Source organism: Acomys russatus, chromosome 12 (assembly GCF_903995435.1).
Source record: "Acomys russatus chromosome 12, mAcoRus1.1, whole genome shotgun sequence".
Lineage (NCBI taxonomy): Eukaryota > Metazoa > Chordata > Mammalia > Rodentia > Muridae > Acomys > Acomys russatus.
In genome coordinates, this window is record NC_067148.1 from 8,037,865 (window position 1) to 8,057,081 (window position 19,217).

General features: G+C 42.7%; 1 protein-coding gene across 1 annotated transcript in view; it reads right to left on the reverse strand.

Moving 5' to 3' along the window:
• Dnah7 (dynein axonemal heavy chain 7) overlaps nucleotides 1–19,217 on the reverse strand; it is a 248,100-nt gene that overhangs the window by 16,981 nt on the left and 211,902 nt on the right. The window contains exons 57-63 of the mRNA XM_051154521.1: nucleotides 18,114–18,290; nucleotides 16,047–16,208; nucleotides 14,970–15,170; nucleotides 11,948–12,109; nucleotides 8,380–8,565; nucleotides 5,850–5,987; nucleotides 1,380–1,610 (exon numbers count right to left, since the gene is read on the reverse strand). Coding sequence (XP_051010478.1) covers nucleotides 1,380–1,610; nucleotides 5,850–5,987; nucleotides 8,380–8,565; nucleotides 11,948–12,109; nucleotides 14,970–15,170; nucleotides 16,047–16,208; nucleotides 18,114–18,290 — 1,257 coding nt within the window. The remainder of the gene's footprint in view (nucleotides 1–1,379; nucleotides 1,611–5,849; nucleotides 5,988–8,379; nucleotides 8,566–11,947; nucleotides 12,110–14,969; nucleotides 15,171–16,046; nucleotides 16,209–18,113; nucleotides 18,291–19,217) is intronic.

Here is a 19,217-nt window from a genome sequence, read left to right on the forward strand (position 1 = left end):
TACAATCAGCGTATTATAGGCTGGAATTATACCTACCCTGACTTCCCCATGGGCTGTCATACACACATTTAATAGCTATCTCTCCATTGACTCTAGGAAACACTTGAAAAATAATCTGATTATATCTCTTGACTTTCTTCCTCAAACATCCCCCTTCCTAGGCCGTCCACTTGATCAGGCTAAGCATGTGGGAGCTGTCCCTGGCTCCTCTTTTGCTCACCCCTACGTTAATTTTCAGTTGTTGTCCTAATGGCACATAGCCAACCATTTCTATTCACCTTGATGCTACTGCCATGTCCCGCTGAATCTCTTCACCCATGGCCTCTATCATTGGGCTACCTTACAATTCTCCCCAAAAGCGGCAGGAATGAGTTTCAAAATGTATGAAATGCCACCATTGCCTGAAGACTCCTTCTGCCTTTGTATTTTGAAATAAAATTCAAGATCCTAGCCATGGCTGGCAAGGCCATCATGTACCTGGTTGTACACTCCATGCACATGCACGCGCGCACACACACACACACACACACACACACACACACACACACACACACACACACACTCACCCATACACACACACTTCCATACACACTCCACACCCATCCCATTCTAGCCTCATCAGCCTTCTCTTGGTGCTTCTGGTCCATGCTATATTGGCCCTGCTGTTGGCTTTCACCGTAGTTGAATCATCTGCCTAATGTTCTTCCCACAACACCCCCAACATTTCTCTTTAATATCATTTAGACATCTGTTCTCAGAAGAGTCTGCCCAGCCTGCCTGGAACAGTGCCACACACTGATCTACTCAATTTTCCTTTCTTATTTTCTAAGGAACTTATCACCTAAGGACCTAGAGAGACGGCTCAGCGGTTGAGTGCTTACTGCTGTAGGAGAGGACACGAGCTTGGATTCCAGCATCGACACAGGGTGCCTCTCAAACACTTGTAACACTAGCTTCAAGGAGTCCTATGCCCACTGCTGGCATTCATGGGCGCCTGTACACACACACACACACACACACACACACACACACACACAGAGAGAGAGAGAGAGAGAGAGAGAGAGAGAGAGAGAGAGAGAGAGAGAGAGATAGACATACACACACTTATGCACAAACACACACATACATAAGTGCAAATAAACCCTTAACTATTATTTACTTGTTTAATGTTTTGCTTCTCTCCATTGCTAACATGCAAGCTGGTTCTCCTTATGACTTAGCACAATGTCTCCCAGTTTGCACACTCTGTACTTAGGTGTCTGTTGTTTCCAGAATTCTGTAAGCTAATCAGGAACAGGGACCAAAAACCGATAAACATTGGCTAAGTTGATGGAAGTGCAATGTTTAACTTCATGATTCTTTTGCTCAATTCACCTCACCTTGATTGCTTTTTGAATATTGATGCAGGAATCTCTTATGGTTGTCAGCAGCTTGTTGAAGCGCCCCATCTCTTGGACAAGAACGGTGTTCATGCTCTGAGTGTAGGTGGTCGGGTACCTCCTCATGGCAGACTCGATATCAAAGTTGTTTGGCAGCTTACCCAGGATGTCACCAGCAACCTCATTTACCACTTCATCTGATGACTTTGTCCCGGAACCTGATGAACGAGACTGAAGAATCCAAACTGTTACCAACATCCTCATAAAGGTCAAAGGATAGCCGAGAGGGAAAACTGTTAGGTAAATCTAAGAACGAACCTATGCATGCTATTGATAATTCTTCTCCACATGAGATTTATGAAAATGTGGGTAAGAGCCACGGGGAACGACGTTTTGAGAGATGATCGTGAGTCAGGAGGAGGAAGAACGCGGGCTGCATCCTGAGGAGAAACAGGACCTTAGGGAACATTTGTACGTCCCACTGCCTGGCTCCTTCTGAGGCACACGTTTTCCTTGACTGAGCAGCTGGGCAGTGACAAACACCAACACCCATGAGGGGGAAATGTGACTGTGTCTTGAGAAAGCTTGCCAGAAAATCTATTTGCCAATAACTGATGCACACCAGTTGCCAAAAGCAGAGGTACAGCTTTCTCCTTGAGCCTGTACAGGGCAAAGAAAATAAGCTCACCTCTTCTAGGAGGCTCACAGTTACGTGGAAAGGATGGGCAGGCATTAGCCATTCTCCTTGGAAGCTAGGAAGGAGCAGGTGATGTAATTTGTGCCTCATATGTTTATAGTGGAATCTTGTAAATGAACTCATATTTTCTAGAATGGCCTTTAGAAAATTCTGAGAACAAATATACTCCTTGGGGTCTGCTGGGAGAATAACCACTGCTGGAATATATTGACTAGCTCATGTTTTTCCAGTCCAAAAAAACTATCTTTAATCTAATCTCCTTTCTATTTTACATTTCGTGGTCTCTTTACAGTTAATATTAGCTATTCTATTCTGTGACCACTATCACTTTTCAATTTCTACCTACCTGTCACACACCACTAGAGAAGCTTATAAAATCAGACAACAAAACAATTAAATGCTGGCAATTTTTAATTGCCTGCTAGTAAAACAAACAAACAAACAAAAAAAAAAACCTATGAACTATGCTCATAAAATAAGTGTTTCTTACAACCCCAAGGTACTTAGTTTACAATTCACGTATAAAACAAATGATAGGAGAAAAAAAAGATAATAAATACTGTGCCCAGACTAAATAAAATGTCTTTTTTTTGTACTGTATTTACAGAATAATTTTCATTTTGTATTTTGACCTACATCTAAAATAGCATAAATGCATTAAAAATCACTGTATTTCATAGCAAGAGCTGTACCATCCCACTACAACACAGAAAACACAAAACCTATTAAAAGTTCTCTCTTTCTCCCTGCCGCCTCCCTCTTCTCTTCTCTCCTCTTCTCTCTGTCTCTCTGTCTCTGTCTCTCTGTCTCTGTCTCTCTGTCTCTGTCTCTGTCTCTCTGTCTCTCTGTCTCTCTGTCTCTCTCTCTCTCTCTCACACACACACACACACACACACACACACACACACACACACACACCCCTCAGGCCTATAACCAACCAAAAATGTAAGAAAACCATTTCAGCAACTCAAACACACTTCTTACCTCCACCCAAATCAGTTGGGGTGAGGTTCTTTCTCTTGGCTTCTCAGTCCTACCACCTTTGCTCGGTGCTTTCACAATCACCACTCACAGCTTTCTAGTCTCCCCCTCGTACCCTCCTCCCCCCCCTTCCCGCGCCGCATTCTACTAGTCAAAACTGTGGCCTTACACGTGCTAGACCTGTGGTTCTCAAGCTGTGGGTCGTGACCCCCATGTGGATGGGATTTTTTTGAACAGCCCTTTCACAGGGATCACCTAAGACCATCAGAATGAGTTCCAGGACAGCTAAAGTTACACAGTGAAACAGTCTCTTGGAAACTCAAAAAAGACCATTGGAAACCACAGATGTTTATGCTCCAATTCATAACTATAGTAAAATTTCAGTTATGAAGCAGCGATGCAAATAATTTTACGGTTGGGGGGGGTCACCCCAACAGGAGGACTTGTATTACACGGTCTCAGCATTAGAAATGTTGAGAACTGCTGTTCTAGACAAACGCGATGCCTCTAAGCTACGGTTTAAGCCCTAGCCTTTTCCTCCCGTTTTTACTATTTAGGCAAAGGGGAAGCTGGGGAAATGGCCTGGCAACTAAGAGTGCTTGCTGCTCTTGAAGAGGACTCAAGTTCAGCTCCCTGCACCAGGTTGTAAGGTTCACAATTGCCTGGAATTCCAACTCCAGGGCCACTGACTCCACTTTATGAGCCCTACAGGTACCCACACACGCAGGCACAGACACACATCAAACAATACATAGTTAAAAGGTGGGGTGCACGGCCCACTCATATGCCCAGGCAGGCCTTGAACTTGAGATCTGCCTGCTTCGGCCTCTCAAATGCTGGCGTTACAAGTATAAGTTGCCTCACTGGTTGTCCTCCTTTTATTGAGGAAAGATGAGTGGGCTCTATTTTAAAAGAGACCTTGCAGAACTGAGTCTTTTCAGAAAGCCTATGCCATATTGGTTTTATACTTTTCCTTCTTAAAATAATGTGTGGCCATTAAGCATAAACAAACAAAAAAAATCACTGAAGAAAATCACACTCTTGACTGTGGTATCTGCCGCTTCTGTTTTTTTCTCTGAGGTAGATGTCTTAGCTAAAGACATTAGTGCAGAAGTCTTGTCACCATCAACCAGCTCACAGAGTTCTGCCATTCTGGTCTGTCTCTGAGTTGTGACTCAAGAGCCACTGCCTACCCATTATGAGAGTCACACTTGCCAATATGCGTCCAAAGATTATGAAACAGGCTGTTTAATCACACACTGAGGGGGTACCCTAGTGTATTCAAACTTAATTGTTTGGCTCTGAGTCATTTTCTGTTGGAATGAGCCCACTGTTTTGTGGGTTCTGCGATGTGACACACACCTGCAAGTTTAAATAAAGCCAAAGACACTGAGCTAGTTCTGCCATGCGCTGTCATATATGACAAGCAGGCAATGTTCCTCAGGGCCGATTTATCCATGTTTGGTCATATACTTTTCTGTGCACTCTGGCAGTAACAGGTTTTCATGTCATCAGTGTGTGAAGTGGACATTAAAAATAGTTGTTAATGGGTATACTAGCAGAAGCTAGAAACAGAGGCTTTGCGGACCCATCCATTTATGATAACAACACCCCCATAACCTCCTGATTCTTGGCCTTTTCAGCGACTCAGGTCTGGCTCATCCATGGACTCTGGAAGGATAGTACAGGATAGCAGCTCAGAGCACAGGTTCTAGAGCCAAACCAGCTATGGCCACACTGCTTGGCTTTGAGTCTAGGCTTGAAACTGGACTCCAACTTTGGTCCAACCACAGTGTCTCAGTTTCCTATCTAGAAAACTGGAACTGCAATGGCCCTTCATTCGTTGGGTTGCCCTGGCACCACAAAGACCAAGCTCTATTAGCAGTGTTAGCGAGGGCCAGCACCGTAGGACCACGAAGCATCACCGTTTCACTCTGGGAAGCCACGCAAACACCTGCATCTGCCTGGCTGAACAGCCGGGACCCCTGAGTTTATTTAATCTCCATGGAAACTCTTGGCACCTAGATCAATTTCCTTTCAACAATTACGAACAAGCAAGGTTATCCTCCAAGGAGGGAGAATGCTTCTCGCTGGACACAGGATTAAAACCGTTCAATGCACTGAGCATTGCCCACATTTAAGATTTTACTCTTCTACCCACCTCAGCACATTTGTTCCACAGCAGGGCTGCGTGCCTTCCACCAATAAACTGTCTATTTAAATGCATTTTGTAATATTGTTATCATACACGTAAGTATTATGACATCTAATAAAACCGTGTAAGGAGAACTTTTTATGCAAACTAGGTAAAATGTCCTTGGACAGTAAAAAAAAAAAAAAAAAAAAAAAAAAGATGGATCACAAAATAAGCAATGGCTGTTAAATTGATAGGAGACTAGAAAATAAAACAGGTACAGTGCTACACAGACCCTGCTCCCAAACTGCTTCCCAAACATTTTTAAAGTGATGGAAAGAAATGAAAGGGAGGTAACATGTGCTGTATTGGGGGCAAGGCTTAGGCATGAAAGCAAAACCAACAGGAACTCCTAGAAGCAGCAGACTCAAAGAGATGCTTTTGTTCCAAAACAAGACTGATGAAAAGAAAATGCCAGATGCCCACATTCTCTGTGCTGAAGTCCATAAGTAAGGGATTATGTGTGTGTGTGTGTGTGTGTGTTTAACTTTGAGAGCTTCTTCACGTTGGCAGTTCTGTCAGGAGCCCCTGCTGGAGGGAGGGGCAGACAGATCTGTGCTGGCTCCGAAGCAGGATCGGTGCCCCACACAACACACACCTGGGTGAGGAGAATGTTATCGAACAGCAGCTGGGTCTCCGACTGATCCTTAGTGATGTCGGCGTTGGCATTCATCCCGAAGATCTCTGGTGCTGGGGTCAGGGGCAGAGTCTTTGTGTACTCGATGTAGCTTTTGTGCTGCAAAGATGAACGGCAGCAAGTCAGGGGGTTAGACGTCAATTATGAGGGAGAACTTGGCTCAGAAATAATGCTTTTCTGTTCTCGAGCCACGGAGCGGGAGAGCCCGTGAGACTTTACACAGAATGCTGTCCCTTTCTTTCAGCCAGGGACAAGGGTTCAACAATGTGGGCAAGATTAGAGAGAAAAAGGTAATGTACCATTCAAACGAAATTTATTATTATTATTATTATTGTTGTTGTTGTTTTGTTACAAGGAAAGAGAGTTCTGGTAATATAATTTAGAAACTCGTCCTAGCAATGACAACGGGAGATAGAGACCAGTCAGTTGGGCAGGGATGACTCTGCACCAGAACTCTAGAAGAGAGTTCAGCCTTTATGTCCTTACTGTTGCTTAGACTGAGCATCTCTGCTTACAGGCTGTGTGAGGACAGCCTGGAACTGTGGAAGTGCCTGGACTCCTTGAGTTTGGACAACTGGACTCAGCGGCTCACGTCCTTTCCTCAGCCTCAACTCCATCTCTGCAGAAGTCCTTTAAGTAGTCCCCAGACTAAGAGCTCATTGGTATATATTTCCAGAACCTCTCCTCTGCCTGCTGTCTTCCCGCCTCCCCTCCCTCTCTCCCTGTCCACAATCCCTCTCAAGTCCCCACCTTTGAATCTATTAAAAGAAAACTCTCTAAAACGTACCCTCTTGTAGGATGAGCACAAATTTCATTCTCCAAATTTGAAAGACAAGCCACTGGCTCAGAGCAGTCTTGGTGGCTGTCAGCTTTCCAGGACCCTGGTCCCCTGAGACAAGCTCACTAAGAGCTGAGAAAGGCTCTGTCACTCTTCAAGACACCCCAGTATTTCTGTGTCATTAGACAAATTTTTAAAAATTACTTTCTGGTGACTTTTTGGTGTGTGTGCTAAGAAAGGGCCTCACTATGTAGTCTGGCCTTGAACTTTGTGTGCTTTTTTTTTTTTTTTTTTTTTTTTTTTTTTTTGGAATTTTGTTTTGTTTTGTTTTTTGGATTTTGTTTTTGTTTTGAGACAGGGTTTCTATGCGTAGCCTGGCTGTCCTGGAACTCTCTCTGTAGACCAGGGTGGCATCAAGCTCAGCGATGTGCCTGTCTCTGCCTCCTGAGTGCTAGGATTAAAGATGTGTTCCACCACACGCAGCTTGGCCTTGAACTTTGAAACCTCTTGCGTTAGCCTCCTTAGTGCTAGGATTATGGGTACCCCCTCCACACTCACCTGGCTGATGACTATTCTTTTGTTTATTCATATATGCATACATTTTGTAATATATTTATATAAATATATATCAAATTTTATATTTTCTGAGGCTAGAAAGATGGTTCAATGGCTAAGAGCATTTGCTGCTCTGGCACAGGACCAGGATACAGTTCCCAGCATTTCAGCTTATGACTGCCTACAACTCCAGTTCCAGGGGATCCAATGCCCTCCTCTGGCCTCTTCAGGCATCACACACACACACACACACACACACACACACACTTTAAAGTAAAAAATAACCAACCCTTAAAAAAAAAACATGCTTTTACCAATGCCCATATAATCATACATAAACACCCATGAATACATGTCAATGGAGGTTTTATCAGTAATAGTGTTATGATGCAGGTCATGTCACATACATATCCCCTTTTTAACTACCTGACTGCTCATCATTATTGGTCTTGTTGCCCCCAGCATCAGCCATGGTAGGTGATGGGTTGGGGCTCTCAAGTTACTTTGAATGTCTCTCATGCATGTGGCCACGGGTTCAACCTTAATGCATGTTATTTGCCCCTGGGAACCAACTCAGAAATGATTGGGGTATGATGCTGGAAAGCCTTTGAAAGCGTGTTTGTACTGTTATTCTGAGGGCAGTACCACACGGGGTTATCTGCCTTCTGCTTTGCTGGTTCTTGACAGGTCAGTCAATGGTGCTGAATCTGCTTCCTTGTTTGCAAAGGGATAACAGAATGATACAAAGCTAATTTGATGCTGCCGTGAGATCATGACTTAGCACTAACTGTGATACAAGCATTAATTATTACAGGTAACACGTGATAATTATTACTGATAATATTTTATGATCCCCATCATCATGCGTATGATTTGAATCATGACAAGATCCTTTTACCCAAACATCAAGCTCATGGTGATAAAATTGCAGGTTACTAAGCGAACTATCTCACACCACAGTGACTAGGAAACTCCTAACTCTCCCTGCACGTGGTGTGTGCCCTGTTCCTCTATAGCTTAGGAGAGCATCAGCTAGGGCGAACAACAAAGTTTAAAAGTTTGGTGGGAAATCACCATTAAAAACTACGTCATCAATCTCCAGGAGTTTCTTGTTTTTTCTGCTTTTAGGTTTCTTAAAGGGGGGAGGGGCATACTTACATCACCAGAAGGCGGGACGAAATAGATGCCACTTGAGTCAAATTTGTAGTCTGGATTTTGAACTAATTCTGTGCAGAAGAATTTGTTCAGAATGCTGCGCAGTGTGCGCCGGTCCCAATCGTCTGTCACTCGGCCTCCGTAATTGCATTCCCCGGTCATGTACCGAAGAGCATCGTAAGGAAGTTCCTAAGATTGAGAACTGCAGTCACCAGCCAGTCAGGAGGTACCGGTTGCACACGTCACGGCAAAGTGCCCGTGTTCGGCTACCGTTGTTAAGCTAAACATCTTCCTAAAAGCTTGCACTAATGCCATCCCCTTTCACATACGTTCCTGCTGATTATTGCAGTTTCCCCCTCCCCTCGCCCCCCGCAATCTTCCTCTTGTTTTATTTCCTTCCCATTTAGCCAAGGCTGAAACTAGAACTCCTGTACTCTGTTGCGACTTGTTTATTATCCAATAATGTAATTTGAATTAGTAATAGTTTAAAAATACTAGTGAGGGACTTAGTTGTATATATTTTGTTCACGTTTGTTCTAACATAATTCAGGACATTTTCTTCTCTCTTTACCATTTAATATCTAAGTCATTTCACTCCTTTCTCTTCCACAGGTATCACACGTCTGACATGTTCCCTGTTGTAGTTCAATTCTTAGCATTGTTTTCCTGGCCTCCTAGATTGCTTTTCTATGGCTTCCATTTGGCAACTAAAATCAAGAGCACAACAGCAAGGCGATGGTGGGAGCACGGTTGGATGGTCTCTCTGGGAGGGAGCTCCAGGCTCTCTGGCTTTTGCGAACTCCAGGTATTTCTTGCCTTGTGACAGCCTGATTCCCTCAAACTTCCTACTTCACAGAGCCATCTTTCCTGTGTATGGGCATAACACCTATCTTACGGAACATCAAAGCCCATGCCGGGGCCAGTCTCTCTGTCTCTTGGCATGCAGATCAGGATATAGCTCTCAGTTCCAGCTCCAGGGCTGGGCTCCCCCATGATGATAACGGACTAAGCCTCTGAAACGGTAATCAGGGACTCAGTTAAATGCTTTCCTATGAGAATCGCTGTGGCCATTGTGGGCCATTGTGGACAGAGCAGTAGAACAGTGACCAAGAAACTGTTCCTTTTCCTATTGACCGAGTTCCTCACTATGCCAAGTTTACTGAGAGTATTTTATCATTAACGAATGAGGGATTTTGTCAAATGAGTTTTCTGTACCTACTGATAGGATCTTGTGTTTTAAATTCTCTTTAGCATGTTGATACAGTGGAACTGATTTTTTAAATGATAAACCAAACTTGCATACTTAGCTATTTTAATTAACTTCCCACTATAGACTACATTTTAAGGTAGAATATATTCTCCAGATATTCAAATTACTAACAACAAATGTTCCTCACTGGTTTTGTATAATTATTTGAGCTCGGATACCCCCTCCTCTGGCACTGTATTTTGCCTCTATTATTAGCTCCGCTCTTTCTTTTTGTAGGTTGTTACTATAAGAAAGCACTTCATCCCGTTTATGATGCATTTGAATGTTTCTGCCACTTGGGCCCTCCATCTTTATTTACTTAGCCCTTTGTTCGCTTTTATTGAAATAGAATTCAGTTCTCCTCGTTTGCAAGCCTAAGTTAAAAGTTTGAAACTTAATTTTATTTCAGTGATAGATTTAATTAAAGATATCCAACTAAATTTGAGTAAGATTCCTCCAAAGGTTAGGCAATTTGCTTGAGGGGGTGGGGGGTTGGGGAGAGCCCCATTCTTCTAGGCACTCGCAATGGTTTACAGAACAGTTTTCAAAGTTTCAAACTTGTTTAAATCCAGTTGAGAAACAGAGAGAGTACAGGCCATCCTGCTCTGTGCTTGATGCTCCTGTGAGAGGGAGAAAGCAAGAGGAAGAAAAGGGAAAGGTGTGGAGGACTGTCACCACCCCTCCAGTGAAGTCTGTGTGACAAATGATACTGTGCAACCCAAGGCAAAGAACCCTACTCAATGAGAGCCTCCTGGAATGGGTCTGATGTTCCTGCCAGGAGTAACTGATTGTAGTTTTTCTTCTCACTTATTTGTTTTGCAACGTTCTGTCTTTGTTTTCTCTTTGTGACCTACTTTCTTATCAGGGCTTTTCAAAAGTAACTGTGTTGCTGGGAGACGCCCTAACTTGGGGCTGCAGCCAAGGGCCATCCAGGTTCTGCTCCACTTGTGAAAACAAACATGGCTAAGAATTAATTACCAGTTAATAGTTTATATTATGACTTACAAACAAAGTGTTTAAGAAAGCTCCAGATAGTGACAAGAAGAGCTAAGAAAAAACTGTCTTGACTCACATGTTTGGCATAATGAGAGAACACTGACCTTTGATAAAGAGGGCACATGCGTACTTACACCAATCTAATGACTTGAGAATGATGGTTCAAGACTGATGACAACATTTTTACTCTGCATCCTATATTTTGAATTGTGTATGCCTAACTAACTTCCTTGAAAGAAAAAAAAAAATGTAACCATGAAAAACACCCCCCCCCCCCATTTAAAAAAAGTATAAAAACCTAGCTTCTTTGTCTGCAAAATACATTCAGACTAAAACAGTATGTCTGGGTTTGTCTCTGTTTGTCACTTCTCCTTATCCTTGTCCACTGACGCTTCGAGAACTCCCATTCCCAAGGACCTACACCCGACTCAGACGGTCTGTGGCAGGGAACATGAGTGGAATGGAGGGGACAAAGAGAAGGAAGGAGAAAGAAGGGGCAAGGAAAGAGTACTGGGGAAAGTACCCTAGGTGCTGACATAAGAACATCGCAAGCTCAAGGCCTGCCTGGCCTATAGAGTGAGTTCAAGGCCAGCCTGGGAAAGGAAATCAAATGGCGCTTCGTGGGAAAAATAAAAGGAAAAGGAAAAGAAAGCACTGGTGTGGTGATACATGCCTTCAACCCCAGTGCTTGTAGGCTGAGGTGGAAGAATTTTCGTGAGTTCCAGGCCAGCCAGGTCTAGGTACTGAGACCCTATATCAAAATGGAAACAAACAAACAAAAAAAAAAACTAACAAAAGTCCCAGGGAGATTCAAAACTGTGACAGGTGAAGGGAGCCTGATGCGACTTCAGGCCACCTGGCCTCCTTCCAGACTCCATTCCTCTTTTTAAATGGTTTTAAGTAGTTTGTTTCTAAACACATAGTCCAGACTCAAAAATAGAAATTGCATTTCTCAAAAAGTGAGTTTGTGCTCCAGAAAAGAAGAAAACTGGTCATCCTCCTGCCAGGCCCCACCTCTAAGCCTGGCTAATTCACAGTATTTTCATAATAAATATAACACCATTACTTTCAAATCTCCACAGGTGGCTCTGTGTCCAAATAAATGATAAAATACAGGCTCCTTAGAGACGAGCTGGCATCCTAACTCCCACCTGAAGCAGTTATAATTTCCTGCTAGAATAACGTGCTACTTAGTTGGCTGTTGGGAATTACCTTGCAACTTATTTTATAAGAGCAGAATTCATCAGAAGCCCCTGCTCACTGCAGCAACACTTACTACATGATAAAGAGCAAAAAGGTAATGTCCTCGCTGTGCTGTTTATGTACCTCATACTGGTTCAGGAACATGTGGAGCTGCTGCACGCTGATCCTTAGGTCTGTCTCATTGAACTCATAAGGAATATTCCACCCCAGGGGTCCGAATTTCCGTCTCTCTTGTACCAAGGCGTGAAAGAAACAGAGGCCATAAAGCAATTTCTTGAATTCCTCCTGTAACGAGAAGAAATTGTCCCATGACATTTTCTTCCTGTGAACATTGCTTGCAATTTTTTTTAATTAATATAGTTAACTTCCTTTGCTTATAAATGGTATGAGGCTCTTTCATCCCCTAAAATAACTATAGCACAAATGCGTTTCTATAGCTACGCCAGGCAACAGTGTGTGCATCCATACTCAAAGCCACCGAGCAAGTCCGTCTAATTTCAATTTTACAGGATTTTTTGTTGTGTTTATATGTGTGTTCCACTGAAGCAACACAAGAATTATGAACTCTATGTATAGCCCAGACCATTGTGGAGAAACTTCAAAGGAGGTAATTTGGCCTAAACTGGCAGTTCTAAAACCTTCAAGAATACTGAATGTTAACTGCAGAGCTTGAGGTAGGGCTGTGGAGTGATTTCCTCAAAGTAACTTCTATGCTGGCAGTTAGCTTGCTCTCATTCTCCCTGGTGAAGGGTCCCGGGGGGGGGGGGGGGGGGGTGGTGGAGGTGGAGGGGAGTAGTGGTGGCAGATATCCTCTCTAGGAAGAAATCAATGGTCCACCAGAGTTGACAATCGCAACACCTGGGGGCTGTGGGAAAACTCAACACTCAGATGTGAAAAAAAGGGCAGTCCACTGCCACAGGGTAGAAGATGCAGAGGGAGACACCAGGTACACAGCTGAGCAGCTGGCCAGCCTGCTGGGAATCCCAAGCAGCAAGGATGCTGGGGAAGACAACCTGTACTGTGTGGTGAGGAACCCTTACAGTAAGAACCAGTCTGAAGGGCACACTGGAGAGCCAGAAACAGTGTCAGAAGGGTTAGGCAGGGGAGGAGGGAGAATATTGCCTGAAACCCATGCCCAGACCACAAAGTTCCCATCTGAGATCGGGAATGCCTGTCTCTTCCTGTCTCAAAACCACTCTGAAGTACTAACAGCTGCCAGCTGTGTCAGGGACTATGAGACGGAGGATGCCACCTGCCAACCTGGCACACTGGGTTAGAGCCTGGAGACTCCAAAGCCTACATTTTTTTAATAACAATGAAGTAGTAATTAACACATTGCATCATACCTCCCAATTTCAGAATCAAGCTCTCATTTCAACTGAAAGTAATCATAGGATGTTTTGTCATTTAGCAAATGTCAGAAAAATCCCAGAAGGGGCTCAGTTTTATGCCACAAAAATAATGTTTCCTTCACAAAGCTTGAAAAAGAGAATGGGAAGCAAGGAGAATGTAAAACCAACCAAATAGAAAGAGAGAGAATGAATGGAACATGCTTTGTGAAAGAGAGGTAGATAAATTTAGCTAAAGAAAACAAAATAAACATGCTAGTATAATGCTGAATTATTTTATACATATTGAATCATTGATCAAGTCAACAGATAATTGTTGGGAGCCAGATGTCTCAATCTAAAAAAAAAAAAAAATTACAAGCAAATGTAAAATGAAGAGAGACAAGAAATAATGCAGGAAGACACAGTGAAATGGAAAACACTGGTATGTATTCATCACTTCTAAAGGATATCTTTGAGATATGTGTATCTGTATATTGGTATGCAGAGAGAGAGAGACAGACAGACAGACAGAGAGACAGACAGAGAGACAGACTAATGTATGTAAGCATAGATATTGATGTATTTGGATACATAGGGAGGAAATAAAAAACAACATATCAAATAGTGTAAAAAAATGAACAGCAGGTGAATTTGGAGATGGACATAAGTTGTTCCTTATGCTACTTTTATATTTGCAATTTTCCTATGAATATAAAAATCATTTCCAAATAAAAAGTTAAAATGTAAAGTTGTAAAGTGTTAGGGGATTTAAAGAGATTTTATCTTGGGCTAGAGAGGTTTCATAAATGTCTCTACCTCTAAACTGTGATTCCTACAGGAGAGACCCTTTAATTTAGAAAAAAGAGGAGGTTGTGTTATACTTGCAAAAGGGGACTCTGTCCAGCTTGTCACATGGAGAGATGCCCTCACGACCTGTGGGGGAGTCACCAGCTTTCTCCAATCCTCATCAATGCAAAGGGCAGCCGCACACAGGTCTTTGAGGCTCAGGGCAAGGTTAACTTAGTTTTAAATGTATATTTGTGAATTTCTTTCTTTCAGAGTCCCGTGTGTGTGTGTGTGTGTGTGTGTGTGTGTGTGTGTGTGTGTCCGTCCAAACATTTGCTTAATGGACGTGTTTCAGAGTTCGTACTTCCCCTTGACATGACTTAAGTACTGTTCAGACATCAAGACAGCGAGCTTTTGAACGGCAAAATGTACCAAGGTTCATAACCCCTCATATAAAAGTGCCCTTCCATTTTTAATTACAGCAAAACACTGCGAAACAACTTTAGGCCACAGATATTCAGACAGAATTCTAATCATGAAAACAGTGGGGGTTTTCCCTGCCTGCCTGCTGGCTCTGAGGAAGCCCCTTATGAGTGTCATCAATCGGGGAGGAAAATTGTCTCAGCTCTCATTACGGTTCTATGGAGGAAATGTTTTTATGTTTTAATTTAGAGAGATGGTTCCAGGTAGCAAAAGGGCTCAGTTCATATCCTGGAACAAGTTCTCCAGCCTTGCAGATTTGCGCTGGGAATGGCTTACAGCTGACTTTCTCCACAGACGCCTACATTATTAATGATACTCCATAATATCTCAGCTGAGCAGCAATGGGGCTGGCTGGTAAAATTAAAATAAAATATTAATAAAAGCGACTTCAGCACGGTCAATAATCAGTAATCAAAACCAACTGTGCTGCCGAGCAGGAGGCCTATTTAATTTGCAGTTTTGCTCTTGTGCACACATCCCCGATCACCAGGGGCCACTTGAATTGCTTTACAGGGCGGAGGTGACAGGACTTAGCCATCACTAACAGGCTTTTTGCAGCTGCCAAAGAACTCAGGGTCAGAGATGGGGTCCATCAGGTATGACCGGATGATATTAGCCCGTAATCCTTTTGGTGCTTCGTTAGTCATTTTCACTCCATTCTGCAGGACCGACACCGGGAAGTTGGGAGACGGGTAACTGGTCAGCCAGATTCGGAAATCAGGGTGTGTGGTCTCTGGGCTTAACTCCTGCGAGAAGAGAAAGCAGAAACAAAAGTGTTCATAAGACCCGAGGAATCGTCTCAATGCATGTAAGGGACAGTCTGATGAGAGGAGGAAGCGTCTATAAAATAGAGATAGAATTGTTGCAATTTAAGCAAAAGCTCAAAATTCATTTCCGACCCAATCACCACACTTCACTGAGAAAGCCCAGAGCATTGTCATTCTCCTGATAAAAATCAAGTCACGTGACTGTGCAGCTTACAGATGTGCTATGTAGCTCAGAGTTGGCTCAAAGACTAAAGGCTTCTTAACGTGTCCGTGTCTGCAATGGTATTTCTGAAATATTTACAAAAACAATTCTTTGCCGAAGGCTAGATTAAGACTGCCCACTCCTCTTGCTGCAGCCAGACTTGGGAGTAAGTGACGCACTCAGACAAATCAATAGTACACCGACCTGGATTCCTTTGTTTAGGAGGGAAGGTTATTCTAGGGGCAAGAGCTGGTGTGTATCACTATTAGCTCTATCAGGTCTGAACACTGGTGCTCACAGAGGCCTCCATTATCACTGTGATGGTAAGCCCCAGCAATAACTGTAGGCCTGGTCACTGCTGTAAAACTTAAGACCTGTTCTCATCTTTGGGCTGTTCCTCTGGGTCAAGGAATTCTGACTCCCTGGACGAGCACTCCCCTCTATAAAGGGGTGCCTGCTGTAGCCTGGCTGTGTGTCTTCCTCTGTTCTCTCAGATAGAGCTCTCAGTGTGAACCCATTTTTCCTGTGACCCAGCTGTAATGTTAACCTACAGCCTGTAAATGAGAGAACAGAAATAAGGCACGTGGGTTGTATGTCTATCAAAATTAGACTCAGGAGGGATGCTCTAATAAAAGTCTCTCTGCATTTTTTACCTCACAAACTTTCTCAAGAGTTGGCATCCAAGAGGTGGCAAGGTGGCAGTTTTGAAGAACGACCCATGTTCCATCCTTGACAGCTTTTTCTAACATCTTCATAGCAATGGGCCCTTGACCTTGGCCGAGAGATAGAGAGCTAAGTTTTGAGCCCCCATATCCCTGTGTACAAGAATAACAAAAGTGTCATTTATCATCATTCGTTGATCCAAGCAGACATAACCCGAACACGTACACTAATCAACAGTTGAAAGAAACTGTATAGGAATGACCATGTTAGTAAGAGGAAAATTCTGTAGGGGCTTTGACTGTTTATATAAGATATAGAAAATAAAAATATTAAGAATACTTTTAATAAGGAACTAGATTAAGAGACACAGCTGTCATATAGTAACCCATAAAACACAAAGCTAAGAAGGAAAATATGATTTGGAAGATGAACTTGTCTGGCCACCTTGGGTGAGAGTGTCAGTTACTTCAGATACTGATAGACTTAGGACAACAAAACCATTAACCACTCACTCCCAGGCAGCAACTTCCTGAAGAAATTCTGTGGGAATGTTTCCACAGCTCAACTGTGGCTTTTGGAGTTCCTTATTTTGAGGGTAGTTGTCCCCAGACTTCCTTGGAAGAAGTCCCCAGTGACAGGAGCAGTGTAGGTACTGGTCTTGGGCTCTCTCCAACTGCTCTTAGAGTATAGGCACTAATTTTGGAAAAAAAAGTCGAAGTAGCAACTGAAGACAGGATAGAAGCATGACAGACACAGGACCAGAGAATGACAACGTTGCCTAACATGGAAGGGACACTCGGAGGAAACAGAGTTCAAAGGATGTTGAGGCAATGTTGATTTGTAGAGATAAGCTCTACAAATGATTGACACCTTGATCCACCACCATGATTTCCACTAAAAATCTGCCACTATGTTTCTTATCTGACTTCAAGTCTTTCTGATGCAACTACTGGCCCACTTGCATTTTGAAAGACTCAAGTCAGTTCTCCACCCTTCAACTGGGATGGTCTTATGAATAAATGGATGACCATGCTACCTTGCTCCTTAAAGAACCCCTATCATTAATCATGGCATGCTCATCTCAACACGTCTGAAACAAACAGTGAGTGCTATATCAGACAGTCATAACACTCATACAAAATCCAGGATATTCAAGTATAAAGTGGCCCAATCGAGACTATTTCAATGTTAAGGTCATGTGGCTTGCAAGAAGCCATCCCCTCTGTGTTTTAGTATCCCTTGCTATGAAATGGAGATACCACCATTTACTTCAAAGTCTTCTGTATATTTTCAAAGAGAAAACATTAATAACATTTACCACCAAAGTTCACTACAGGTCATGACCTTGAGGCAATTGTCCCTGTTGCTTTTGAGAAACTGCAACTGCAATAGTGTTGCCACAAGAAGTTATTTAGATTATACCAAAATGAGGAAGATGAACTCAGAGCCATCCAGTCACATGTTCATTGCTTCCTTCTTCCTGCCACTGTGGCATAAACACACTTATAGAAAGTTAATTTGAATATGTTTTAAAATCTTTTACAAATATAGATAATTGAACATACTACACTGGCAATGAGGCTATAATGCATAGTTGCTCTGAGAGTCAAATAAGGCTGGGCTCCTTTAGAGTCAAGGAAGAGGGGTTCACCTTAGAGTTACTGTAATTGAATGTAAATTAACCAAGTTCATGTAAACCAACCAAGTTCATGTACTGGTATAAATGCTGTGGTGAAAGGAAAAGCAAATGCTCCTCAACCCCCAATTTCAGTACAGCCTGGTCTCAAACTAATGATTCTCCTGCCTTGGCTTTCTTCAGGAAATCCTAATGGCATGTACCATTACAACCAGAGACCCCTGACTTTAGTTTCACAAGTTATGTAAGGAGCCACTTTTAAAGTAAGTACTACCATGAAGTGTCATTTTCTTGGGACTTTGCCAAGTTTCGCAATTCCAACCCCTTCCTATGGTTGACTGGACGTTTTTAGCTTTCTCTCATCCTTTAATTCTTGTAAAGGAAGGCAACAGTGTCAGATAGCTTTGTCACTGCAAGGTACCTGGTCATCAGCAAATTTCAGAAGAGCAGCCATGGGATCCGCTCCAGGAGACAGCACAAAGATCAGTGGTGCACAGCAGTTACTGTCCCCAAACGCCTTGGACAAATCAAAGGGGGGCGGCTCAATGAAAGGGCGCCCCAACTTCTTGATTATGAACTCCTGCAACATGGGAATAACCTAAAAGGAACAAAAATGTATTTGAAAGAAGAGTCAAAATCTTCCAAGAGTTTTCAAACACACATTGCTGGGTATGTTAACATATGCCTGTGATTCCAGCACTGGGGAGTCTGAGGAAGGAAGTTTATAAGTTCAAAGCCAGGCCAGGCTGTATTGCAAGACCCCGTCTCAAAATAAAACAAACTGGACTCTGGTTCTATAGTTTAGGTGCTAATGGCAGAAGTCCAGGGTATTACTATGTACATGCATACTTTTCAGAAAAAAGAATTACAGATGATTCAAATAATAACTGATGACTGGTATGAGTCACCAAATTCAAAGACACTGTAATATCTTTGAATGAGTATCCAAGACATGGAGGATAAAATAAACTATTTTTTAAATTCTTTCTTAAAAAAAAAAAAAAAGATTATAGATTCCTCCCTTCCTTTTTCTCTCTTCAAGTCCTCCCATATATGCCTCCCTGCTCTCTTTCAAATTCATTTTTTCCTTAGTTGTTTTTTTCTTATTTTTAGTTCTTTTTTTTCTGTTTTTAGTTGTTTTAGTCTCTTTTTTTATTAGTTGTTGCTATATGCATATATGTATATACATATATAGTCCTAAATACAACCTGCTCAGCCTACAGACTGTTACTCATCTGTATGTTCTCAGGGCTGACTATTTGGTATTGGATAATCCATTGGCATGCTCTTCGGGGAAGACTATTCCTCCCCCTCTCACCATCCCACAGTTGTCTGTAGTTCTTTGTGCAGGGTTGAGGCCTTGTGGTTTTAAAACACTGATTATATTCCCACGACTCCAAAGAGGCAGGTATAATATACACTATACAATCTCCCCACAGTTTTACAGAAGTGTTGATGTAGCCAAGGTTTGGGGGAGGCAGGGCTCTGTAAAGAGACACAAGCTATTTACTGAGACACGAGCCAA